This window comes from Sarcophilus harrisii, chromosome 1 (assembly GCF_902635505.1).
Source record: "Sarcophilus harrisii chromosome 1, mSarHar1.11, whole genome shotgun sequence".
Lineage (NCBI taxonomy): Eukaryota > Metazoa > Chordata > Mammalia > Dasyuromorphia > Dasyuridae > Sarcophilus > Sarcophilus harrisii.
This window is the reverse complement of record NC_045426.1, coordinates 316,911,120-316,938,545: the sequence shown is the minus strand read 5'-3', so window position 1 is coordinate 316,938,545 and position 27,426 is coordinate 316,911,120. Positions and strand designations below refer to the sequence as shown.

Here is a 27,426-nt window from a genome sequence, read left to right as displayed (position 1 = left end):
ACACATGAAAAGATTATAGATCTGGAAAGGACATAAGAGGCCATTTAGTCTAAATCCAAGGATACATCTTTTTTCCTTTCCTTATCCCCTCTTCTTCTAAAATGCCATCCTCTTAGATGTTACAAAAAGTGATTTATAAGTACTTATGGTTCCATTATAGTGTGGAAACATGGATACAACTTAGCAACTAGTCTTCTTGAAGCATTTCCTGAGGCACTGAAAGGTTAAATGACTTTTTCTGTGGTCATTCAGCCGATATGGGTCTGAAGCAGGACTTCAGTTCAGTAAACATTTATTAAGTACCAGTTATATGCCAGGGATTGTGCCAAGTCCTAGGGATATAATCAAAGGCAAAAGAAAGTCTCTGTTCTTCTGGAACTTACTGTCTACTTAAGGCTTTCTGATTGGAAGAGAAAAGATAAACAGGACACAATGATAAATAAAATATTTTTTGATTTAATCTTGGTCATAAGCACTAATTTATAAGGCACCAGGCCTTCAATTTTCTTAAGTCCTTCCTTTATTCTGCCTACTTTCCACTTGTTTTTTTTTTTTTTCTTTATATTCAGTTCGGTTCAGTTTATATTGCTCTGTATTTGGTTTCTGAAGCTATATTTAAGTTCCCCAGAATCTGTTCCTTCAACTGTTTAATTGTGAGTATGGTAGGCTAGACACTAAGACAAGTGCTTCTTCCTCCAGCTTAATAATTGTCATGGAATACCTTGACTTAGACTGCTGGTTTCTGGACCTGAGAACATTTCCCCTGCTTTCTCCATTAATAGGTGAGAGGGACTCCTCCCTAACTGGGCCTGAAAAACTTTAACTTTTGTCCAATTACTGTTAACCCAACTTTTGGAGACTTTTATATTCTGGCCTACTAGAAGTTTATTTCCCCGTTTACACTTATACTTTTTTTGTTTGTTTGTTTTGACTGATGTTTCTGAAGCAAATTATAATAGCCAGATAATCTTGGCTGACTGATTCCTTCATGATTAAATTGTTTCTTGCACTTTGGTCTTACATGATCCCCAGGCTTCATGGGCTGGAACATCAGTTAAATTCCCCTTATTTCTCCATATTTACTGACCTTCCCACCCAAGTACTCTTTCCTTCCTCAATGAGTTCAGTGACTGTTTTTCATGACCAATTCATGCTCTATTAGAGAACTTCAGCATACATATAGATATGTATGCTCAAATATACCATTTCCTCAAACACGCTAACTTCCTATTTCTTTAATTTACTGATTACTTTTCCATTCCACCCCAACTATACAGCGATGGTCATAGCCTTGATTTTGACCTCACTCACAAGTGTTTCATGTTTCTGATCTCTGAAATTTCTTTATTTGATCATAATTTTTTTTATCATCCCATCTTTTCCTTGGACTTTTGACTTTAATCTTTCATTTTCACCATCACCTCCAATTCTTTTAGCAATCAGATCTTTTCCCATCACCCCAAGACTAGCTATATTTTCCTGCCTCCTTTCTCTTGATCCCTTGGTAAATGAATTCAACTCTTATTTATGCTCAACTCCTTTGTTCCCTTATCTATCACTAATCAGCCTAGGCAAACTCCATCATTGAATGACTCCCACCATCCTTTACTTTCAGTCTTATTCTCATGCTGCTTATCAGAGCTGGAGAAAAATCATAGAATGGTACTAACTGGGTCCACAAGTTTATCTTTTATAAAAAACTGGTCCTTTATTGTGGCAAGGTAATGCTTTTTTGCCTCCTTAATTGAATCACTATCCCACTTACCACAGAGGCTTTCCAAACTTTTCCCTCCCTCCTCAAACCTCTCACAGCTCACCCTCATCCTTTTAGCTGAGAACTTTCCCTCACATTTCAATGGAAAAAATTGATGCCATTCTGAGATAACTCCCTGTTGTCTCCTATGCCTCATTTCACATCACTCAGATGCCTTCTGCTACTGTCTCCTCCTTTGCCCCTGTTTTACATGAAAAGGCAGACTTTTTTCTTTGCCAAGGCAAACTCTTCTACAGGTACAAATGATCCTGTGCTTTCCAGCAGATTGCCTCTTCTGTCATCCCTGCTTTCTCAATCTTTCTTTTTAATCTCTTCCTGTTTACTGCCTACAAACATGTTCATTTCTTCTTTATCCTTAAAAAATCCATCCATACCTACTAGTAGTTGTTCTCTTTCCTCCTTTTTGTGGATAAAGTCTTTGAGAAGGATAACTGTAATAGGTAACCCTACTTCATTTCTGCTTACTTTCTTCTTAACTCTTTGCAATTTGGCTTCTGACCTCACTCATCATTCAACTGAAATTGTTCTCTCCAAAGTTACTAATAATCACTTAATTTAATGACTTTTTGTACATAGCTGCTTAGATGTTTCCTACCTTCAGCTGTGATTTCCTTGAGTGCAGACAACTGTTTTTGCCTTTTTATCTTCAGTGCTCAACAGGAATGCCTCACACATAGCAAGAACTTAATAAATATTTGTTCCTTGCTTGTTTTTAACCAGAGGATCTTATCATTTCCCCATGCCAGGTTAATGGGGCCCAGACTCATACTTGGGTCTCATCTTTTTGAGATTAGATTCCCAAAAAGCCACCACCAACAAAAACCTCCTCCTCTTTCTTAATAATTATAGATTTAAAAATTCATGGTTATGGAGTAATATTAACATCTCCTTACTCCTGTCCTCTCAGGAATTCAACAAGAGGTAATTTCATTATGACCTTGCTGATTTTTTTCCCTTCAAATTGGCACCATTTCCTTTCATGAGAATATCGTTCCCTAGGTAACCAGGTATCACTCATCCAACTCACTTGCTTTTGAAACTGGAAGTTTATGTTAGATGTTTTGCATCTAATACTAGAGATTTCTTAATGATGAACAAATATCAATTAAGTTTCTGCTTTGTCTGTCATTATGCACTGGGGATACAAAGGCAAAAATGAAGCAATCTCTTCCCTCAAGGAACTTACAGTCTTCTATCAACATGTAAATAAATATATTCAAAATAAATACAAAGCCAATTTATGAGAAAGAGAATATTGGAAGCTGGGAGAGAGGGTTTACTAATTAATTTACCTTGAAAGTGTATAGTAATTTGGACTGACAGGCTCAAAATGCTAATTTCTTCAGGAGAAAGAACACAGTACTTAAATGAACACTTTAGGTTTAAATGAACAACATCATATTCTATGCTGAGGGAAGTTTTTGATATAAAAGGGAGATGACATATGAGGAAAATAATAGGCATAGAAATCTAACCCTAATTTGGTCTTAGCCTTTTATATCTTTTGAACTTTTAAAACAAATGGAACACAATAGTTTCAAAATGTAGTTTATTGTATTTGCTTCAAAGCTTTCATAACCTCTGGTAGACCATCAGATAATAGGATTAATAATTCAATCATCAGGGGAACAACTTATTCAGAGAATTTTCTTTGATTATAACCTATTGTTCACAATTGAGAATTTTAACAAAAATATCCTAAAAATCTTCATTCTTATAGAGTCATAGATCTTAGAATTGAAAGGAACCTCAAGAGATTATCTGATCCATCTAGGTGATGTCTCCCCATTTTACAATTGGAGTAAACTGAGGCCCAGAGAGCTTAAGTAACTGTTGAAGATTATACAGTTGGTGTAGGGAAGAGGGCATGTTTAAACCCAAGGTTGATGTCTCCTAGCAGAGGATTTTTACTGCATCATTTTGTCATCCTTTTATCTTATGTAAAAGGAAAGAAATATTTCTCAACACCATAGAATTCAAACTCTGCAGAATTCTAAAGATGAAAATCCATACTTGATTTCAATTCTGCTTATAATGAACTAATAATTGCTACTACAGAATAAATATCACTTTCTTAAAATAAAAAAATTAGGTAAAAAATAATATGTTTTTATTTGTACTTCAGCTACATCAGATCTTTCTCTGGAGGTAGATAGCATTTTTTTAAAAAATCATTATTCCTCTGAAATTGTTTGAATCATTGCTCATAATAGCTGAGTCATTTACAATTGATCATTATACAATGTTTTCCTGGTTCTGTTCACGTCATTTTATATTAGTTCATATAAGTCTTCCCAAGTTTTTCTGAAAACATATTGCTCATCATTTCTTATAACATGGTAGTATTCTATCATAATTATATACTACAACTTGTTCAATCATTCTCCAATTAATGAGCAACCCCATAATTTCCAATTCTTAAAATAAAAATTCAAAATTTAAACTTAACAAAAATCTTTATAAGTCTTTCAACAGGTCTGTGATGCACATAGATCAGAAAAGAGATATGCTGTTCCTTATCTCTCCACACTTCATCTACTGTTAAGATAAAGTATCTAGACTACTAGACTTGGAGTCAGAAATGCCTGCATTTAAATGTGGCCTTATAAGACTCTAGGCAAGTCATTTAATCTCTTTGTTCCTCCAATTTCCTCTTCAGTAAATAGGGATAATAATAACATCTGCTTCACAGGTTTATTGAGATAATAAATGAGATAATATATGTTAATGTACTTTGTAATCATCATCATCATCATCATTATTTCAGTGTAGAAATAGCATTTGCTTTTGGACCCAAGAATATAACTATTTTCCCAAGTCATGTATGGCAGATTTCACAAAATTGTAATTAAAAAACAGTCTGATTTAAGTGCAAATCATCACCGTACTTCAACTTTAAGGCAGAAAATGCCTTGAACCCTGAAGCTTTTTAATCAGAGGTTTGGTTTTTTTAATCAAAGGCAACTATATCAGGCAGGGAAGTTTCGATCCATCACTGAAGCAATCTGTTTTCTATAGTTGAATGAACATGATATATTTTGATGTTTAACCTACTTATACTATGAGCCCTGCCAGAGGGCAGCAAATCTTGGATGTTTGTTTCTTTTAGGGTGTAAAATGTTCTGGGAGAGAACGTCTAACAACCCATGCCCCAAATAGCATTATTCAATCTAAATGTGTTTGAAAAGATTCTGATTAGAAACTTATGTAACAATAATTTTTAACACCAAAAAAAAAAAAAAAAAAGTAATTAAATGTCATTTGTGGTGCCTCGGGCAATTAGAGCATAGACATGAACTGCTTTGTTATAATAACATGTTAGCAGTTTATAAGCTCATTTTGAAACAAGAGAACATGGCCAAGGAAATTTAGCTTTTGAACCCTAAGTAGTAAAAACAAAGTGATGAAAATGTGGTCCCTGGGAGGTTTTGTGAAAACAATGTTCTTAAAGACAAATTTTGCCCTTTCTGAGCTGGTTCAACCAAGACTGGCCAGGCTGAGCACTTACCTTAGAATGAATGATTTCTGGAAGGAGTAGAATTTAAGATCTCACTTATGCACTTTAGATAACTAACCTGTCTTTTTTTGTTCAGGATGAAGATGCTGGCCCAGATGTGGGAGAAGGGACAGATGATTGGGCTCAGACCAAGACGCTGATCAAACCCCCAGACCAATTGGAGCTGACTGAAGCAGTGAGTAAATATGTGTCTTAGATTCCAGCCTCTTCGACCCCTTTCATTATGTTTTTTATCCCTTGTTGTTTAATTGTGCCCAACTCTTTATGATACCATTTGGGGTTTTCTTAGCAAAGAGGCTAGAGTAGTTTACTATTTTCTTTTTCAACTCATTTTATAATTGAAGCAACTGAGGCAAACAGGGTAAAGTGACTTAATCAGGGCCACACAGCTAGTAAATGTCTGAGGCCAGATTTCAACTCGGGAAGATGAGTCTTTAGGACCCCAGGCTCAGGGCACTATTTTCTTTGGCGTTTATTTTCTTTGCAATGGAAAGTTGAGTACTTCTATTCATATGACCAAAAGATTATAGCACAAAAGAGGATGCCCACTTTTCCTATACATGCATGTTTAAAAGGAGAATAGTTTTCCTTTAGCTTCCACAGTAGGACATTCCAGGACACTAAAGCTAATGGAGAGAAGGAAGTTTATATACTGGTGTCACCAGCTGGGTTTTGGATTACCATTTGTTTTTTGGTGATCACCTAGTAGATAATAGTAGAATCCTTGTTGCATTGTTAAGTGGTAGATATTTCAGCCAGATTCTCTGATGGCTTTTGCCACACTAAATGTTTTTCTTTTTCTAGGCCTGTTGCTAATTTGGTATAAGAGCAGATTTTCCATCTGACAGACCTTGTACCCAGCCAGTCTCCCAGGGAAGTGTATAAATATACTGGAGGTCTTAAAAAGGGCTAATATGTAGAAAACCAAGGTGTAGTGACTTAACCAGAATCACACAAGATAGGAAGTAAAACTCCTCTGGGCCTCCTTTTCCTTATCTATAGATATAGATGGATGGTGATGACTGCTGAGGTCTCCTAGATCTAGTTAATCTATAATCCTATGGTCCTGGGTTATTTGGTCCTTCAGGACTTCACAATGGCATCATAGGATCATTGATTTAAGACTGGACATTGAGTTCAGCCCCCTAACTTGACATATGAGGAAACGGAATCCTAGTCATATTAGATCACTTACCCCAGGGCCATATAGTTAGTAAGTACCTGAGGCAGGATTTGGAGCACTCTTATCAGTTAAATCTTGCTTAGAGTGTGAACTTTGACTGGGTCCCCCTTCACGCTCTCCTAGTTGCCCCCCATTCCCTCTTCATGATAGACAACATGCCTGTTATCTCCCTGCTGTCTCCATCTCCCCATTATATCAAAGCCTTCTTTCAAGGCAGAATGTGGCGCTCTAAGTCATTGTGTTCTCTGGAGGAATTAGCATTTTAAGTCAATTTCAATCCAGATCACCATGTACTTTCAAGGACTGGGGACAAGGGACTGTCTGGAGCATTCACCACCAGAGTTGGGCAGAAATAGTAAAGAAATGATACACAAGTATTTGAGCTGTGTCAGCCGTAGGATGTTTGATTTGTAGAGTAGGCTGTGTGGATGAGGTCCTGGGTTACTGGGGGAGTTGGCAGAGAAAGATTGATAAAATTGCTCCCTAAGGCAAGCAGGGGAGGGCACTGATGGGGATCAGCTGAGCCTTGCAGGCCCATGGAGGTCTTGGGTAGCCCCAATTTACTGTGTGTTGTCAGAAATCCAAGTTTATGATGTCAAGCCCCCAAGGTTTAATCTATATCATCTTCACATAATCCCTTTTGGGTTAGCATGCCAGGACATTCTGCCTCATGGCATCTTTCTTCCCACTTCCTCTATTCTTTTTGGTGTCTTTCTCCTTTGTTATACTAAATAACTTTTTTAGGGTGCTAAACTCTACAGAGTTAGCTTGTAAGTTGTCTTTTTCATTGTTAATTATTAAAACCCCTTTCCTGGCTAACTATAAGCTCTCCCAACATATTTCATATTTACCACTCCTGATGTCCTTTGTATCTCTTCATTTTGTCTGCTACCTCTTCCCCTAAATAAATCTACCTTTTGCCAAAGAGAATGGCCATCGTGAACTCTTCATGTGACCGAACCCCAGCTTTGGTGCCTACATTAATCTCACCATCTTGAACCTGAAACACATCAGTATAACTGCTGCTTTTTGAGTCAAAGGTCACGTAGGATAATCTACCACACCTTATACTTTATTATATATTGCTGATTCGGCCCATTAGAGGAAGTGTCGGGCAAACTTTAGATCACTTGTGACAGTGATGTGCCATTCTAAAAGAAGTTTCCCATACTGAGCTGTGTGTAGGAGAAGTAGGCTCTTTCCCCCTTGCGTTGTGGGTGGCCAGATGGGCTGAATCAAGGCATCTTACTTTATTGTTGAATAACGGACTATTTATCATTAGATAAATAGAGCATTGATTGAGCACTTAATACTTACCAGACCCTATGGTAAACGTTGGGAATATATATATATATGTATATATGTATATATACACACACATATAAAAATAAAAATAATGCAACTCCTACTTTCAAGTTTTTTACATTCTAATGGGAAAAGACAGCATAAAAAGAGATTCTAGAAAGGGAGGGGCAAGGAAGGAAGTACCCCAAGAGTGGGTCTTAGGACAGAGGTTTCTTTGGGTGGAGTGAAGAGAATAAATATTTATATAATGCCTACTTATATACTGACACTATGCTGAGTGCTTTACAAATATTCTCTCATTTGATCTCCAGTGTAGGAATATGGCTAGTGGGGAAATAGAGAAGTCTCCAGAGTAAGCTTAGTTAGGAGTAATGTATGTCTGGCTAGAGGCACTCAAGAAATGATGGTTCAGGCTAGAGAATCACCAATTAGGAAAACAAGCCTTAGGGAGAAGTTTTTTTCCAGGATAGGAAGGTGAGTGCCAAAAGTAGTCCAGAAAGTGAAACAGTGGAATTTGGAAGGTAACTATATAATAGATGTTTAATCACATAAACCCTATTAATAAGGATATAATGAAATGGAGACATAATGAAAAGTAAAAACCAATTTTAGAATAGAAAACATATATAAATAAGTTAGAATATGAAAACCAATTATTGCTATAAGATAGGATGCAAGAAAAAGTACGTCCCATTAATTGTTCCAAAGAAATATTTCCTATTACTTCTTGATCAGGCATGGATGCTAGTAAATCTGTCTTTGGTCTGAGTATATGGTATAATTTGCCTAAGAAAGTCTCTTAATTGCTTTATGAACTACCACAAAGCCACACTAATAAGTTGCATATACCATGGGAGCTAGAAGAGATATTTAAGATCATCTGGTCCAAGCCCCTCTCTTTACTCTGGCAATGGATTGAAAGATTTGTCCTAAACTCAAAGAATTATTCCAATATCACAGGTAGAAAAGGAATTTCGGAGGTAAGAGAACCTTAGTTCATTTTAATTGTTTTAATTTTTTTTTTTGTTTCTATATCACATTTGTTTCTGAATATATCCTTCTTCCCTTATCCAAAAAGTTTTCCCTTATAATAAAAAAAAATTTAAAGAAAGAGGGGGAAAAAAGAAGCTCACAGTGTATATGCAATATTACCCATTTTTGCAATAAAGAAAATTAATTATATTTTTTCATCTTTTTTCTAGAGCCAAGCTTGGTCATTGTAATTGCAATTTCATTTTTTCCTTCCATTTACATTCTGATAATCATTGAGTGGTACTTTCTTTCTTTTTTTTTTTTTTTTTAACTTAAGCACTTAGAAAAAAAGCGTGTGTGTGTGTGTGTTTATACACACACATATGTCAGAAAACAAAAATAGGATTCTACATGAAACTATAAATTTCATAGCATTTGTTTTTTAAAAAACATACAATTGATATGAATTCTGAAAACAGCTTATTCTCTCCTCTTGTCAGGAAATGCTAAAATGCCTTACCTGAGAACTCAAGTTTTCCAAGACTGTCTAGTTAACACAACAACTTTTTGGGAACTTCCCACACTGTCTTGTTAAGCATAGAATGATGAGAGGCTGGAGCTCATCTGGCTTTTTATTGTTAGTACTTCAATCTTGAAGAGACCAAGGTTTCCCAGACTATCTTTTAAGGCAGTCCCAACACCTCACTATACATCCTTGATCCTTTCTTTATTTCTCATTTCCCTAGACACTTTCCAAGTTATGATGTGAAACCCCCAAGATTATATTTCCCCTATAAAAGATCTCCTCATGATGTAGATCCTTGATAACCCCTTTTCAGGAATAGTTGGTCATGGGATGCCTTCTTCACTTCATATCTTTTTCCTCCTGGTTAATTGTGAGTTCCACTAGAGAACTTGTCATTCCTCCTGGTAATTGTTAAACCACTTTCCTTGCTAACTTCTATGTATTATTCACATAATAAATAACAACCTTTTGTAACTTGTGGTGAATGCCGGACTTGATTTCTTCCAGTCGATTTGAATTATAACTGAATCTCTATCATACTATTTTTATATAATATTATTTTACAATCTGTTGCTCGCACAAATTATTTCTATTTACCATTCTTGATGCCTATTTTACCTCTTCATAATTATATACATCACTTTCAAAATTATTCTGATTGTGTCTCCTTTGATTCTCTTCTGTGCTTTGAAAATGAAGGACCACCTCCTTTTTGGCGGGTATAGAAGAGCGTCATTATTGTTAACTCCTCTTACTGCAGTCACCTCCCAATTAGAGGGAGGGAGAAAGAAAGAGGGAGGCAGAGAGGGAGAGGGGAGGGAGGGAAGGAAGAAGAGAAGGGAGGCAGGGAAGGAGGGAAAAAGAGAGGGAGAAGGAAGGAGGGAAAGAGAGGGAGGCAGGGAAGGAGAGAGGGAGGCAGGGAAGGAGAGCGGGAGACAGAGGGAGGAGGAGATGGAGGGGAAAATGGAGGGAGTGGGGAGGGAGAGGGGGAAGGAGAGACAAAGATGGAGAGGAAAAAGTGTGTCTGTAATCAACTAAGCATAGTCAAGAAAATTGAATCCACATAGTGGCCATGTCTAAAAATGTATGTCACTGCCTTTCATGTCTCTCACCTCTCTGGAGGTGGGTGAAATACTTCACTGAAAGTCTTCTGGAGACATGGTTGGTCATGGTTGCTTGTACTCATATTTCCATGTATATGCATATTTCCAGTGGGCTGGAACCAATTACTAATTTTTACATAATTATAACTTCAAATAGCACAAATTCAAATACGTTGTGACTACTTCAGGGGATTCTTTTTTGTCTCTAATCGGGACCTTACCTGTAAATTGTTTACTTTGCATCGTTGGTGTTATTCAGAATTCTCTGAAGTCTGTTTTCTCATTTCTTATGGTATAATAATATTCTACTGCATTCATGTGCTGATTTCTTCAGTCATCCCACAATTGATAAAGACAATTCTTACATTCTAGTTTTCTTTTTTTAAACTTTCTAAAGTTCCCCCTTCAGGATTGGGAAATTTGTTTTGGCTCAAACTATTCCTTTCCCAGTTTTGTGTTCCTTCAAACCCATCCTTCCACACCTCAGCCTGTTTTTCTGTTATGTCTGATGATTTTCTACATTAAACTCTGATATTTATTTACCTTTCCTTCATCTATTTCAAGTAAGAGTGAAGTTTTTTGATGCCCAATCCACCTACCTCTTTTACAATGTTAGTATACTTTTCTTGTATACTCTAATTATGCAAAATAGCAAGTCTCATTCACTTCCTCCTCTTTACATGTGTACATTCTTCTACTCTTTTCTCTGTTCTCTACAGAATAGAACCAATCCACTCCCAGAACCTCTGCTTTTTCTTTCTTAACTTTTTTGAAGATGTTAAGTTCTGAAGAAACACTCATTTCTTCTCTCCCATTAGGAAAACTGAGGTCAAATCTGGTCCTAGTAACTTTCTAACTGTTTGATTCTTGGCAAGTTCTCAATCTCTATATGCCTCAGTTTCCTCCTCCCTAAAATGGGGATCATTACAGCATCTATGATGTTCTGAGTAACTAAGTGGGATTGACAGAGAGAACCTGAAGTACTAATAAAATTACTCTCTGAGGCAAGCAGGGAAGGGCATTGATGGAGATTAGCTCAGCCTTATGGTCCCACCCCCTGTGGAGGTCTTGATTGTATCCAATCAGATGTCAAACTCCCACAGTTAAATTTCTTTCATAAATCTGTTCATAGCCCATGCCATCTTTGCAGAATCCCTTTTGGGTTAGCCTGCCAAGACATTCTGCCTTTTGATTTGTTTCTTCTTATTTCCTCCATTCCTATGGTGTCTTTCTCCTTGTTACAGCTAAATAACTTTTTTAAGTTGCTAAACTCTCTTATAAATTTAACTTGCCAGTTAAGGGCTTATTCCCACTAATGGCATATTCCCTTTCTCCAGGGTTAATTGTGAGTTCCACTGGGGAACTTGTCTTTTCCTTTGTTAATTGTTAAAATCCCTCTCCTTGCTAACTATATGGTCTCCCAAATCTGTTTCATGTATACCATTCCTGGCGTCTATTGTATCTCTTTATTTCATCTGTAACCTCTTCTCCTAAATAAATCTACTTTTTGTTAAAGAGAATGGCCCTTGTGAATTCTTCATGTGGCCGAGCCCCAACTTTTAGTGTCTACCTCTGATCCCATTCTAATATCACTCCTTCCAATTGCTCCTACCTTTGCATTGTCCATCTCCTTTGATATTGCCCTGCTGTATAGACTCTTCTGCTATTATTCCTGGACTATTGAAGTAGTCTTCTGGTTTTTCTCCCTTCCTAAAATCTCTTCTCTAACTCATCTGCCACTCGGCTGTTATGGTCAGAGCTATATTTTAGGAAAATTAATATGTCACCTCCCTCTCCCTTATTAGGTAAACTCCATAGCTCCCTATCACCTCCAGGATCACCTCTGTCATTCAAAGTCCTTTCTAATCTTCTTATACCTTGTTCCCCTATATATACTCTTTGATCTAGTGACACTGGCCTCTGCTTAAACAAGATACTCCATCTCCAGCGTCTGTACATTTTCACTGGTTGTTCCCTATTCCCTGAATGTTCTTCCCAATCTCTTCAGAACTTAACTCAGGAGGCCCATCAGTTGGGAAATGGCTGAATAAGTTATGATTATGAATGTTATGGAATATTATTGTTCTATAAGAAACGATCAGAAGGATGATTTCAGAGAGGTCTGAAGAGACTTACATGAACTGATGCTGAATGAAGTGAGTAGAACCAAGAGAACACTGAACACAGTAACAAGAAGATTATGTGATGATCAACTCTGATGGACATGGCTCTTTTCAACAATGAGGTGATTCAGACCAATTTTAGTAGTCTGGTGATGGAGAGAGCCATCTGCATCCAGGATGAGGACTGAGGGGACTGAATGTGGATCACAACATATTATTTTCACCTTTTTTGTTATTTGTTTCCTTTTTTTTTTCTTTCTCCCTTCCCCCCCTTTTTAATCTGATTTTTCTTGTGCAGCAGGATAATTGTGGAAATATGTATAGAAGAACTGCACATGTTTAACATATATTGGATTACTTGATGTCCAAGGGAAGGAGTGGGGGGAAGGGAGGGAAAAAATTTGGAACACAAGGTTTTGCAAGGGTGAATGTTGAAAACTATCTTTGCATGTATTTTGAAAATAAAAAGCTATCATTAAAGTCAAGGGGAAAAAAGACTTCACACAAATCCTACCTTTTGCATCAGGACTTTTTTAGTCCCACCTTCCTTCCAATCCCCAGTACCTTACCTGAAATAACCTACTGGCTTTCATCAAGTTCCAGTTAAAATTTCATTTCTACAAGAAACTTTTCCTAATCCTCCTTAATGTTGATGCCTTCCTCTATTATTATGTTCAGTGTAGCCTGTTTATATCTTGTTTGTATATAGTAGTAGTTTTCATATTTTCTCGCCTGTAAATTAGACTGTAAATTCCTTGAGAGGAAAGGCTGTTTTTTGCCTTTTCTTTGTGTCCCCAGGATTTAGCACAATGCCTGGTGCATAGAAATCACTTAATAAATACTTAATAAGTGACTTTTAGAAATTTCTCTGGATTCTTGTGTTTGTATTTAAAAGTTCTTATCTAGCTCAGTCTTTTCACCAGTAATGTTTAAATGAATGCTTAAAATACTTATTCTATTAAGATCCATTTATACCCCTGTAGAATTATATTCAGCTTTACAAGGTGAAGGGATTTTTTGTTTTTGGTGGTAAGCTTATAATGTTTGCTTTTTGGAATATTGTATTCTGAGATTCCCAGTTTTTAGCAGAAATTTCTGGGTCTTGTGGGAACCCAACCATAATTCTTTGATTGAATTTCTTTGTTCTGAATGCTTGCTGTAAGTTTTTTTTTTTCTTTGACAGTGAATGATCTAGATTTTGGTTATGACATTCTGAGACTTTTTCTTTTAGGATTTCTCTTAGATGATGATCAATAGATTATATCTTTACCTTGTCTTCTGGTTTTAATAGATTTGGGTATCATCTTAGCCAATCTGAGAGATGTGTAGTGGTATCTCAAAGTTGTCTTAATTTGCATTTCTCTGATCATTAGTGATTTGGAATACCTTTTCATATGACTAGAAATAGTTTCCACTAATTATTCTTTTAATTTCTTTATATCTTTTATTTTATTGATCTCTTGCTTTATATTCTTTATGTATTTATGTAGTCCCTATGGAAAATCCATTATTTTCATTTTAATTAAATTTAGTTGAATTATTCTTTCTGGGAATCTTTAGACTTGAAATATTTTTGTAGTATTGGTTAGTGTTTTCTTTAATTTACTCATCTCTCCTGCTTTAGTTCCTGAATTGGGACTTTGTGCTAGGACTTGCTTCTATTCCATACCTCTGGCTTGATCTCATATTGGGTTATTGTAATCTCTATTTGCAAGCATTAGGTTCTCTTGGATCTTTGTGGTTCAGAGTGTTGGATCTTCAGGGCTTTTTCTGACATCTTGGGCTAGAGTGTGCCTGTAGGCTATCCTGGTTGGAGCTCTGTGGAATTTGCTTGGCCTCAGCCATTTATCCTGCTACTACCAGGAATTTCTAAAAGGTCCTCACTGTGGAATCTTTTTGACTACCTGGGGCTTGGTCAAAAGAATCTTCCCTTGTGTTGTCTTCTTACATATAGAATGGCAGACTCTATATATGCCTTGTCTCTAATTTGCATTGATATTAACTTTGCTAGAGGAACCACCTCTCTTATTACACATGGGTTTCTAGCTAATTCTACAGTTATATGGTAGAAGAAGTCACATAATGTAATTTTTTGTTGGATTTCTTGATCATTATTTGGTGTGGTTTGAAGTTCAGGATTTAACTGGTATAAGTATATTGGAGCTAGGAAGTCTGTCTCCCCATTTAGGCAATTGATATTTTGGCTGACTATGTAGTATTTTTTGCTTATTTTACGTTTTCCCATACTTTCCTGAATTCTTTACATTATATCCAGTGAAGAAGCAGATCATTAAATGGATATATCAAAATTTATTTAGCCACTCTCTACTTTGTTTCCAATTCTTTGTTATCACAAAGTGGGCTGTTATCAACATTTTTTTATAATTCTTTCTATCTTTAACCTCATATCTTAGCTATCAGTAGACTATATCAAAGGGCAAGGGGAACCATCTGGTTCTTCAAGAATCACACCATATAGATAACCTCTTACTTCACTCTCTAGTATTGGGAACTCTTCTTAAGAGCATAATAAAAGCTAACTAGAGATGGCTTTAATATTGGGCAATTTTTTCTACTTAAATATTCTGTTCAATAAGTTAGCAAATATTTTTATTAAATTTTTTTCAATTACTAAGCATTTATTTTTATTCCTTCTTACCACTCATCACTACTGGAGAAAAACAAGAATAATAACAACCACAAAAATACCTTTTAATAAATGTACATAGTCAAATAAATCACATTCAGAATTATTTAGCAAGCAAGTATTAATCCTCTACTGAGTTCCAGGCAATTTAAATATTAAATTGCCAAGTTCTTTTTCCCTTCAAGTCCCACTTCAATTTTCACTGTAAAGAAAAGGTGATGCTCAGATCTCGGAGGCTGTGACACACAGCATAAACTTCTAACAATATGGAATGGCTTTTAGCATCAGTCTAGTCTTTGTGTCTGTCCTTCAAGGGTCAGCCTAGAGAAGTTTAGAGAGACTCATTACCAGAATGTAGTGAATTACTAGATGATGAATTGTTTAGGCCATAGCAACACATAAAGACCATCTACTAAGCAATAGAGGAAGTATGCATTAGTAGAAGTGAAATTGCATATCTTTTAAAATAGCATTGGTGTTCTTATGTCAATATGAAGCAAAAAGAAAAACCAGTTTTAAATGACATAATTAAAAGGAGGTTTGGCCCAATGAATCTTAAAAAATTTATATTGGTAAGAAAAAGAGCACGAGAATTTGGTCTAAATGGCTATTGGTGCATGCTGCTTGACCATCTCTTAAGGATGGTATTGTAGGTGACTTCTATGAAGCAGAAATCAGGCATTTATAATAATAGAATAGTAAATGCACATTGGTTCAAAACCAATATATGAAGACCAAAGTTATTGACTCCCTTGTGTCATATGTTATATCTGTCTTAATATCTTCAATAATATGTTTTTAGGCATGCCAAAAATATTGCCACACTTATTTAAATGATAGAAATGTAAAACAGTGGGGGATTTTGAGTGTTATATCATGAAATGAATCAAAAGTATTGAGAACAAATTTAAACAAGCATGCATTTACATGAGTGTTTTCCACTTTAAATACACTAGTCAACCCTCACAAGAAAATGAACATCATTTCTTTGTATATTCACACCTTGTGTTTGACCCAGAATCCTCACCTTAGTCATTAGGTTTGTCTTCAGATGGCTTTTAATTGCTTACATATTCAGAGCAACAGATGAAGATTTGTTACTACTGAGGGTAGTCAGTGGAATGGGTTGTAGGATCTGAAGGCAATTACCAAGGATGAAATCTAGATACAATTTGAGTAATGTCAGTCTCAATGAAGTAAATATCTAGTTTGAAGGTAGCATCACACTTAGTTATGTAATTTCCAATAGATTATTTTAAAATAAGTTGTATGTATGCCTTCTATGATATGAAATGTTTTCACAAAGACTAGCAAATACAGCAAAGTTTTAAAATAGCATTTTATTTTGCCTATGTAGAGATAGTCAACCTAGATTCTTTTAGATAAGTTAATTAGGCACTGATGATATATTTTGACCTATTTGTGTTAACCACAGTGTCATAGAATGGAAGAGTTGGAAGAAAGCAGAGATGATTTAGCCCAGTATGTCTCAAATGAATTTTGCCACCCATTGGGAGTTGACATATATTGACAGTCTGTAAATATTAATCACCATAGTCATGGTGAAACCCTAGGGATATGGCATACTCCTATGATAAATGATAAATGGGAAAATTTTATAACAAAATAGAGGAAATTCAGTCTGTTTTCATATTTGGAAAAAGTCCCATTTAATAAATATTTTTGATATGTAATTTTTATATTTAATATTCTGAGCAAAAAATATCACTAGTATCAAATCTTTCTCATGAAAATGAATTTACATTTTCTAGAATATTTTTTGCTGAACATGGTTTAGAAAATTCTGGTTTGGTCTATTCTTTTATTTTGAAAGATAGGGAAACCAAAGATCAAAGAAAGTAAGTCATTTGCCCAAGAATACAGAGTGTTAGTACCCAAGTTGGCACTAAACCCTTCTCTCTTGACTCAGTCTTTTTCTTCCCTGTGAATCACACTGCCTCTCTATGCCACTAAGAAGTGATTTGTATTATTCTGGGTGTTGAAGGGATAGCCAAACTGTAGTCTGGACACATACATTAGGAATCCATTCTGTCCCAGGGGAAGCTTCCTTTGAGCACTGAATTTTGCACAAAGCACACAAAATCTGGGAAGCATGACAGGAATGAGGCTTTGCTAACACGAGAAGGAGAGCCGCTGGGAAAGGGAGTCTTCTTGGCTCACACACGGGTTTCTTCTTGCAGATTTGGGGTGTGTGTGTGTGTGTGTGTGTGTGTGTTTTCTCAGTAAAAGAGTGAAAACAGTTGGTAGCTAATATGATCCCTGGCCTGACTTTCATTAACCTTGGCCCTGCCTAGTGCTGCCCTCCAGCTCTTTAGAAATGTGGTCCCCAGAAGTGGCTGATCGGAAACATAGGGTGTAATGTCATCTGTGTTTGTGGAACTGTGTGAGAAGTTTGCTGGTTTTTCACGGGACTTAGGCCAGCCCTCTGTGTGGAGCATGTTTTTTATTAATGTCTTTCTCTGTATTTCTATCCCATAGGAGTTAAAAGAAGAATTCACTCGTATCCTGACAGCCAATAACCCACATGCTCCTCAAAATATCATCAGATTCAACTTTAAAGTAAGTGTCCCTTGGCCTGTCACCCAAAACCCCAGGTGTCTGAGAATGTCTGTTTGCAGTTTATGTCAAAGGGGACTGGTTCCAGTGCATGATAATTTCATAGAGCAGAAAGATATATTGGATTTCAAAAACTCTTTAAACCTTGTAATGTTAAGATCTTGAGATTTTACTAGGAATTTGCTTTCATTTTTCTTTTTTTTTTCAATATTTTTCTTGTGGTCTTGTGTTGAAGAATTTTAGGAATTTCTCTTCATCTTTTTCTAGCAACAAATTTATATGTAGTGAAATTGGGGGAGATCACTTATAGACTTATAGAATTTTAGAGCAAAAAGGAAGCTGGAATCAACTAATTTTATAGATGAAAACAATGAGAAATTGCATGATTTACCTATAAGTCATTCATCTGGTTTGTGGTCAAACTAAAATCTTCAACAGGTCTCAGTTTGACTGAGATCATACTCATTCAGTAATTAAGGCTAGGTAACAATTGAAGAAAAGAATCTCCTCTTTCACCTAGTCAAAAAAAAAAAAATCTAAATCAATAAATCTGGGAGGGAAAGACCCTCAGGGTTTCTGGCCAAAGCAGAAATGACTGCTGTTTATATTAATTCTGAATCAATTAGCTGGTTGGGACCAAAATGACATCACTATGTTAGAGTTGAGTTGTAGCATGTCTGTCCTATTGTGGCTGATCAGACCAATCTGAACTCAGAGTGCTCCGCCCACAGGTTGGACACAAAAAGTCCTTATGAACATTTGGGATGGCTTCTCTAACTTTGTACATTTCACATTTCTTCTGAGATAATTCAATTCTGTTGTGCTCATAGAGCACAGAGCCTTCTCTGCTGAGGGTGCACTATGTTGGGTGGTCCCGTGCCATTGTCTCCCATGTCATACAATCAATGCTAAAGTTCTTAAAAGAGACCTTGAGAATGTCCTTGTATCACCTTTTTCTGACCACCTTTTGAGTGCTTGCCCTCTGAGTTCTCCATATAAACAGTGACCAAATTGGGCTTAGCCTGGGACCTTTTGTTGGCCAATCAATGAGAATCAGATTGGTTTTGGTTTAAGGTCTGGTCCTTAAGAAAGAAATCTAGCCAGTAAACCCCAAGATATCTTGGGAGAGTCTAGAGATCAAAAGGAAAAAAAAAAAGAATTGATGATGATGATGATAGTGACCATTAACATTATTATATAGTACTTTTTCTACAAAATGCTTTACATGTGTTATCTCATTTGAGTCTCCCAGTAGCCCTGTGAGGTAGGTCTAACAAGTACAAGGATTTTCTTCATTTGATAATTATAAAAACTAAGGTCAGTAAGATTAAGAGACTTTCCTGTAGTCAAATGGTTCAGTAAATATCAGATTCAAACCTAGGCCTGGGATTCAAACCTGAGCCTTTCTGACTTCAGGTCCAGCAATCTGTCCACTGTGACATGGACAGTTCCCCTCAAGTCTAAAACTATGGCCTGGAGTGCCAGCTGCTAGGTCAGTGCTACTACTATACTATGTTTCCATCACCATTCCCAGGACTCATAGGAATTTCCTATTTAGGAATTATTGTAAAAGATTAATTTGTGCGTGTGTAAATTCCTTGATATGTTGGTATATGTAGGCATAAATCGGTACCTCACAACCTACTTTATACATACACATGCATACATTTGACTCAAAGATGGCTCTCTATCCACTCTGCTACCAACTTCACATACACATGTGTGTGCCTACGTATGTGTGTCTATATACATGTATATAGAGTATTACCTAGCTGTACAAACTATATATAGTATATACAATTTTACATATTATATATAAATTATATTTATATATACATTATATATGTTTATATGTATATTTATAAACATATTTTGTATATATATTAGGTATATATTATATATTTGTATGTATATTAACTACATTATAGTTACATAATATATTTTACATATACATTATATCTATATAGTGTGTGTGTGTGTGTGTGTATTTGTGTGCAACTAAGTAACATAAGTAAGATGGAGATATGGTGCTAGGGTTCAAATCCCAACACAGATATGTCCCAGCTATATGTCCCTGACCGCATCATTTAACCTCACTCAGATGGTTTTCTCATCCATAAAAAGGAGATAATGGCATCATTCTCACAAAGTTGTGAGGATCAAATGAAATCATATGTATAAGACACTTTATAATTCCTAAAGCCCTATATAAATGCTAGTTCTTATTACTGTTATGCTTCCTGTATACATATGCTGTAAAATTATTTAGATTCTAATACAATTGGGATGCTCAGGTATGATCCTGATAACTGTCCTTACTATATAAACTGATAAGGATTTTGTTTCCTCGTTGATTGCATCACCCTTATATGAGATGTGGAGGTATGGAGATTGTCACAGCTGATAAAGAATGTTTGATTAAAGACTGTTAATGCTCCCCAGTGAGGCTCCAGCCTTTGTGTGGCTCCACCTTCACACACTGTCTATTTTGCCTGTTTCATTCAACATTAGTTTCTCATCTCCATCTCTAGGAATCCCACAGATCCCTTCAAGTTTTAGCTCAAGTATTACCATGTCCTTCAAGGAAGCTTTCCTGATCCCCTCTCCTTATTAAGACCACTTGGAATTCCTTTGTACCCATTTTGCATGTTTTTTTGTATTGACTTATCCGGGTACATGCTCTATTCCCCTTCCCCTAGTAAGGAATAAGTTCCTTCAGGTTAGGGACTATTTTCTTTCTGTCTTTGTATCCACAGTGTCTGATATATAGCAAATATGTATTAGATGCTTGTTGATTGATTTACTTAAAAAATACTTGATATGGTAGAGCAAAATGCAGTGTCTGAGATTCTCTGAGCCCTATAAGTTATCTCCTGTGCATTTGTCAGAATCATCCAAAATTCCCAATAGGGTGACCACCATTAATAATTAATCATTATATCAAGGGAGCCACAAAATGAGCAGCTATCCTTGTCAGACATGCTTGCCACTGTCATGGAAGATGCCCAATTTAAATTCAATCAAAGAAATGCTTCTTATGGATATTGATCTAAAGGCTTCTGTTTGTGGATGATGTGCTGATGTCATCAAGCCTCAAGCCATTGCAGAGTCTCTTAAATGAAATCCATAACCCTTTAACCATCCACACATGCAAAACCAAGTTGATAGATTATTGTCCAGATCATAATATCCAGGTTGGGGGGACAAGCCACATAGAAATGCCTTCTTGGAGAAACAGAGATCTTTGAGCAAAGCGATGACATGATATGACCCATAAATTAGGAAGATTATTTTGACAATTATGTGAAGAACACATTGGAGGGAAGAGAGGAGAATATCAGGCGTCTATATTGAAGTAATAAAAATAAGAGATAGCAAAGGCTTGACCTAGGATCACAGTGCAAATGGAAAGGAGTCAATAGATTTTAAAATGCTAATATTATGGAAGTTAAGTGGACTGCATTTGGTAACAGGATGAGAAAAAACGGTGATCAGAGATAGATTTCTAGATTGAATGATTGGGAGAACTGTGGTGCCTTCAGCAGAAATGTAGATGTTGAGAGAAGGGTAGGTTTGAGAAGTTGATTAATATAGTTTTTGATATGTTGGCTGAAGAAATATACTACTGTTACTAGGAAGTATACATTGATCTATTAGTTAAAGTTTAATACTGGAATGAAATGAAACATTTGTAGACTATCTAACTGTTAACAAAAAGTTTTAGTTAGGGGGTAGTGACTCTTCCCTCAGACTCCTCATCAGTAGACCAGCAAAGAAGTTGGGAATTTACAATCTAGTTCATTAATAACATATTCTTTCCCTACTATGGCTAAACAAGAAAAACTAGTTTATATCTGCTTTTACCACAAAGATCCTACCCAGGTATTTAGAGATATAGGATTGGAAATTAGGGTAAAGATTAGGACTAGTTGTGTAGATTTGAGAGTCATTAATATAGAGGTGATGAGGAATATTAAGGAAAGAGAGAGGAAAAGAATGTAAGAAGATCTAAGATGAGCTTTGGTGAACACTTACACTTAATAGGCAGAAGAAAAATAGAAGAAAGAGAGAGAAGGAGCAGTCAAATAGGTAAGGAAACAGTGAGGGGAGCAATTTCATGAAAGCTAAAGAAGAAAAAGTATAGGGTTATTGATGGTATCAGAATTCCATCCCTCCAAGGGAAAGTCTCCCTCCCAGGAAAAGTACAGATGAAGAGCTAAATATCACACAAGCTTCACATACAGGAAGGAAGAGAGAAAACTAGAGGGCAAAATTTCTCCTTTTAAAGTCTACTATGAGGGTGTTTCTTCTTGGGAGATTAACCAGTTCTTTTCGATATAGTCTCTCCCCATCCCCATTCTTTAATCATAACAGTGCCTAGAGTTTGCTATGTCATCTTAAAGCACCAAGCCTTTCAGCATCATTCTACATTTGTTCCCTAGGAGATCAGTGAGTATGCTACTTCTGCAGGTTCCTGAATCATCTTGCATGCTCCATGAGGCTTATTCCAATCCAATTTACATGACAAGGGCAATAGATTGGAAGGATTTTAGTACCAGAGAAAAGTATTGAAAAATAAGAGCAACAAAAACATGACTATAGGCAGAGTAAAGGGAGCCACTAGATGGGGAGAATTGGAAGATGAGAGAGAGAGAGAGAGAGAGAGAGAGAGAGAGAGAGAGAGAGAGAGAGAGAGAGAGAGAATGAGAGAATGAGAATAAATATATGACTGATAGACCAGCCAGTTCTGGAAGAAACAGGTTACAAAATTAAGAGTAGAGTAGAGAGTTGCCTAATCTATCTTCTGCCTGAATAGCCATAATAGTCAACAATAGCAAGCAAGGCTCAGACAAGATGACCCTCAGAGACTATAAGATGCTGAATCATCAAAGAAAGATTTCATTATTTTCTTCAAACCCTGCTTACTAAGGCAAGGAGAAGATTAAGATGTTTTAGAAGAGTTTCTCTACTTCATAAGTAGTACAGAAAGAAACTAGTGATCAGTTGGGTTATGTCAGTGTAGCTATTGAAGGAATTTTGTTTCCATAGTCTTCATTATAACAGAATTTCCTGTAACATGATAGGTAGACTGTTAACACCCAGATATCCCATTTGGTTTAGATGTACTTACAAATTGCAAGCTCAAAGTTATTTAGAGCAAATGAACTCATTGTGAACCAGCAGGGATTGGAGTACAAAATGATTGGTGATTTAAAGCATTCAAAATTTATTTTCAAAAAAGCCAAAATGTTTGTGTTTGTTGGTAAGTTGATAATTTAAAAATTATATATATATATATATATATATATATATATATATATATATATATATATGTGTGTGTGTGTGTGTGTACTGATCGTGAAACAGTGGATGTGGAAGGTGGAGTCGGAAGATTGGGTTTGAAATCTTAGTTCATCCATTTACCACCACCTAAATGGCTTTGGGCAACACATCTTACCTCTCTTAGTTTCCTCTTTTCTTAAATGGAAAGATTAGCATTCTGGAAAGCAACTTCGGAATCATTTTAAAAATTTTAGAAAATGTCCATAACTTCTGACCCAGAGATTGCCCTTCTGGGCATATATCTTGAGGTTTGTCTTTGACAGACAAAAAGAAAAATGCCAGATACACTGAGATATTTATACATTACTTTTTTGGGGTAGCAAAGAAATGGATACAGAGCAGATTCCCCCTGATTGGGGAAGGTGTTAAGTTGTGATACATGGAATAATAAAAAGGCAGCTAGGTGGCGCCACAATGCAAGTGCTGGATCAGAAGTCAGGAAGACTCATCTTCCTGAGTTCAAATCTGACCTCAGACACTTAATTAGCTGTGTGACCCTGGGCAAATCACTTCACCCTATTTATCTCAGTTTCCTCATCTGTAAAATGAGCTGAAGAAGCAAATGGTAAATTATTCCAGCTTCTTTGCCAAGAAAATCCCAAATGGAGTTCCAAAGAGCTGGACATGAGTGAAATGACTAAACAACAACAATGGTGGACAAGGGAAAATGAAGTCACACGCTGAGGTTATGGACCTGGATGACTAGCAGGGTGATGGGGCACACAAGAGTAAAGGAAAACTTAAAGAAGATTTATGGAAGGAAACAATCCTGCTTTGATCATTCTGAGTTTGAGATGCTCATGGGACATTATTATGGACCTGTCTCTGGGCTGATGGAGTGGAACTGGAATTCAGGAGCAAAATTAATAGAGGATTTATAGATTTAGATTCATTTGCATAGATAGGTGCTGAGAACTCCAAAAGAGTCTATGCAAGGGGAGGAGATAAGGACCAAAAATGGTCCCCTGGGCTAAGGAGAGAGGCAATAGATGGAAATCCAGTAGACTAAGAAAAAAACACCTAGAGAGAAGACAACAAGGAGAAATAGTATCACAGAGCCAAAAGGAAAGAGAGCATTTAGGAAGAAGGTTTGTTCAAAAAATGCAAAGTGGTCAAAGATGAGGACCAAGAAAAAGGCCACAGGATTTAGCAGTTAGGCTTCTTAGATTGGAGAGTGTCATTTCATTTCATGGTGTAATAAAAAGATGGATAAGAAGAAAAGAGAAAGAAAAGGAACTCATCTGGACAATCTTTTTCCTAGGAATTTGGTGGCAAAAGGGAGGTGAGATATGAAATTATAGCCTTGGGGGATGGCAAGTCAAGTGTCTTCCTTCCTTTCTTTCTTTAAAATTGGGAAAACCTAAGTATTCTTCTAGGCAGGGGGGGAAAGATCCAGTAGTTAATGAAAATTTGGAAAAAGGAGCATATGGTACCACAGAAAATGTGCATTGATACCATAAGGTTTTGGAGAAAATAGCTGGAGATGGGATTAAGGACATAGAAAATTTGGTCTTGGAAAGAAGAAAGACCATTTTTTCCCAACAGGAAGAAAAAAAGGAGAGAATCTGGAAGAAGTTTTGAGACATGAAATGTAGGAGGACCAGGAGCTCCTCTTGAATGGCCTTTATTTCCCAGAAGCAAGAACATTTGTTGAGATAGGCTAGGATGGAGGACACATTAGACCTTGAGGAACTAAAGGTGGGTTTGGACCAGCCACTGAGAAAATACAAGAAAAGATGACCAAAGAAGAATAAAACTATTCCTCTCTAATAATGGAGTCCTAATTGATAGTAAATGATATACATTTGTAAAAGTAGCTAGGTCTGTTGGATAAAGTACTTGGGAAGAAGTCAGGAAGACCTGAGTTCTAATTCTGTCCTATGTGCTTATTAGCTGTGTCATTCTGGGCAAGTCACTTAACCTTCCTGCCTCAGTTTCCTCATATGTACAATGGAGATAATAGCACCTGTCTTACAAGGCTGTTGTGAGGATCAAATGGGATAACATGTACTATATTTATTAAGACTTCAACCAGATATTATTAGTGAAAGGATTAGGATTGGCAGGACACAAAAAAATGGTATTGGGGGCAGTGAGGTGATGCAGTGTGTAGAGTATCAGCCCTGGAGTCAGGAGGACCCAAGTTCAAATTCAGCTTCAGACTCTCATTAGCTATGTGACAAATCATCTAAAGCCGATTGCCATCCCTCCCCAAAAAAAGTGGTCATCATAAAAGGAGACAAGTTGGAAACTAGAAAGCAATATTGAACAGGTAAAATATGTTTAAAAAAAAAAAAAAAGGAAAATTAGTCTAGTGCACTAGGAAAATAGGAAGGGGTAGAGGTACAACAAGTTTTGTTGAACTTAGGAAGACTGAGGAAGAAGAGAGAGAAAAGATAGAATTAGAGGGAAATTTATGAGCTCAGAATCAAGAAAGAGGCACTTGTATAAGTGACAAAAAAGATGAGGGGTATGAACATTCTTGTGAGTGATTGGGATAGGCTGTGAAACTCTAGGTCATAGGAGTCAAGGAGAATGAACATGGAGGTCAGAATTTTTGAGGTGACATCAACAGATATATTGAAGTCCCCAAGTAACAGAACAAAGTTTGGGAGAGAATAAGCTTTCATAGGCACATGAATCATATGGAGATAACAGGCCTAAGGCAACTAAGTGATTTGTGTAGGATAACACTGGTAGAAAGTGTTTGAGGTAAGATTCTAACTCATGTCTTCCTTGCTCAAAGACTAGCACTCTTTCCTTTACACTATGCTGCTTAAATTATATAGATCATCTGTCTCACCAGCAGGCAGTGTGGAATCGGGACACCTGTATTCAAATCTTAGCTCTGATGCTTACTCTGTGGTTGTGGACAACTTGATGCCTCAGTTTCTTCATTTTGTAAAATACCTACAACAATACTTGCATTATCTCCTCAAGATATTGTTGTGAGGAATGCTGTATAAATTAAAGTTGTTAACGCAGAGATTCTCCCTTTAGCTGTAAGGATTCCTAGGCTATAACGATGTGTTTTGAAGGATGACCAACTAGCCAGACAGTTGGGATAGCCCCTTAGCTAAGAAGCTCCAGCTGCCTTAAGAAAATTTAGTTTCTAGCTCCAATAAAACTGTAGTTTCTAGATCTTATAAAAGCATTATCGTGGTTAAAAGGGAAGAAGATATAGATGCAGGGAGACCTACCTCTTTTTATAGTAGAGGCATCATAGTTTATAACTTTTTAAATCCCAGTTAGAGTAGAACTAATTTTATAGTAGTTTTATATAGATGGAACAGGTTCAGTCTTGAGGAACATTTTTCTAACGGGTTGATATAACTTCTATTTTGACTTCACCCACCAGGAAGATGGTCACAGGTCTCATCTGAAACTGTCTTATTGCTAGCCCTGTATGGTTGTAGGCAAATTGATTGGAATTCACATAGACATGAACCAGAAATAAGTATTTCGAACCCAAAGTATATAAGGACATAAATAAGTCTGATGTCTGAATCTAGTAGCAAGGTAATAGTAACTAATTAATTAATGCTAATTCTCCCCTCTCCTTTCCCAGTGCTAACAGCCCATCCACACATAAACTTATAATACCAATAAGGCAAATTTTATAAAATGAATAGAATTGGAGAACAGCTTTTGTTTCATAGGAGAAATAATGATGTTTCATAGGGGGAAAAAAAGAGAATTCATACATGCAAATGAAGCACTGAATTTTCCTTTTGTGAACATGGAAATGTCCCCTGGTGGCAGAAAAGCACTATGCCTTTCATTTAAGAGTTCTGTATTGCTCCTCCTCCATCTGTGGAAATTTAATGAAATTTATTTACCCAAGCATTCTCTTATTGCATTATTTCTAGAAACCATTTAGAAATACTAAGTCTGAATAACAGTATATAAACATCTTATCTAAGATTCTTATTAAGATTTATAACCTAACATTGTTCATGTTCTTCAGGAAAAAAAAAACACAACCATCCAAAGATAAGTATTTAAAGGGGAGGGGAGGGGAAGCAATCATCCCTTACCCCTTCATTCTCTAGCTTAAAGTAACAGGATGATGTAATAGAAAATGCTTTCTTTTCCTATGAAACTTTCCTGGAAACCTTCTAAAGCTATTAACACGGTAGGATGGCAAATTGGCCTATTAATAAGACTTCAATAGAGCGGAAGCTGAGCTAAAAAATATCTGACCCCTGAGCCAGGCAACTTGGCTCATGCCCAATGTTGGTCAATGTTTTGGACTCTTCCACAGAGAGACAAAGCTTAGCACATTGATCAGATTAGTTAGTCATACCCTCTTCGCATAACTACAACACTCTGACTCCATCAAATGAGATAATTTAT

At 36.4% G+C, this 27,426-nt stretch overlaps 1 protein-coding gene across 1 annotated transcript in view; it reads left to right on the top strand.

Moving 5' to 3' along the window:
• The window catches only part of DNAI1 (dynein axonemal intermediate chain 1), a 251,702-nt gene that overhangs the window by 47,895 nt on the left and 176,381 nt on the right, over positions 1-27,426 (top strand). The window contains exons 3-4 of the mRNA XM_003761769.4: positions 5,368-5,466; positions 17,650-17,730. Of these exons, the coding sequence (XP_003761817.1) occupies positions 5,368-5,466; positions 17,650-17,730 (180 nt within the window). The remainder of the gene's footprint in view (positions 1-5,367; positions 5,467-17,649; positions 17,731-27,426) is intronic.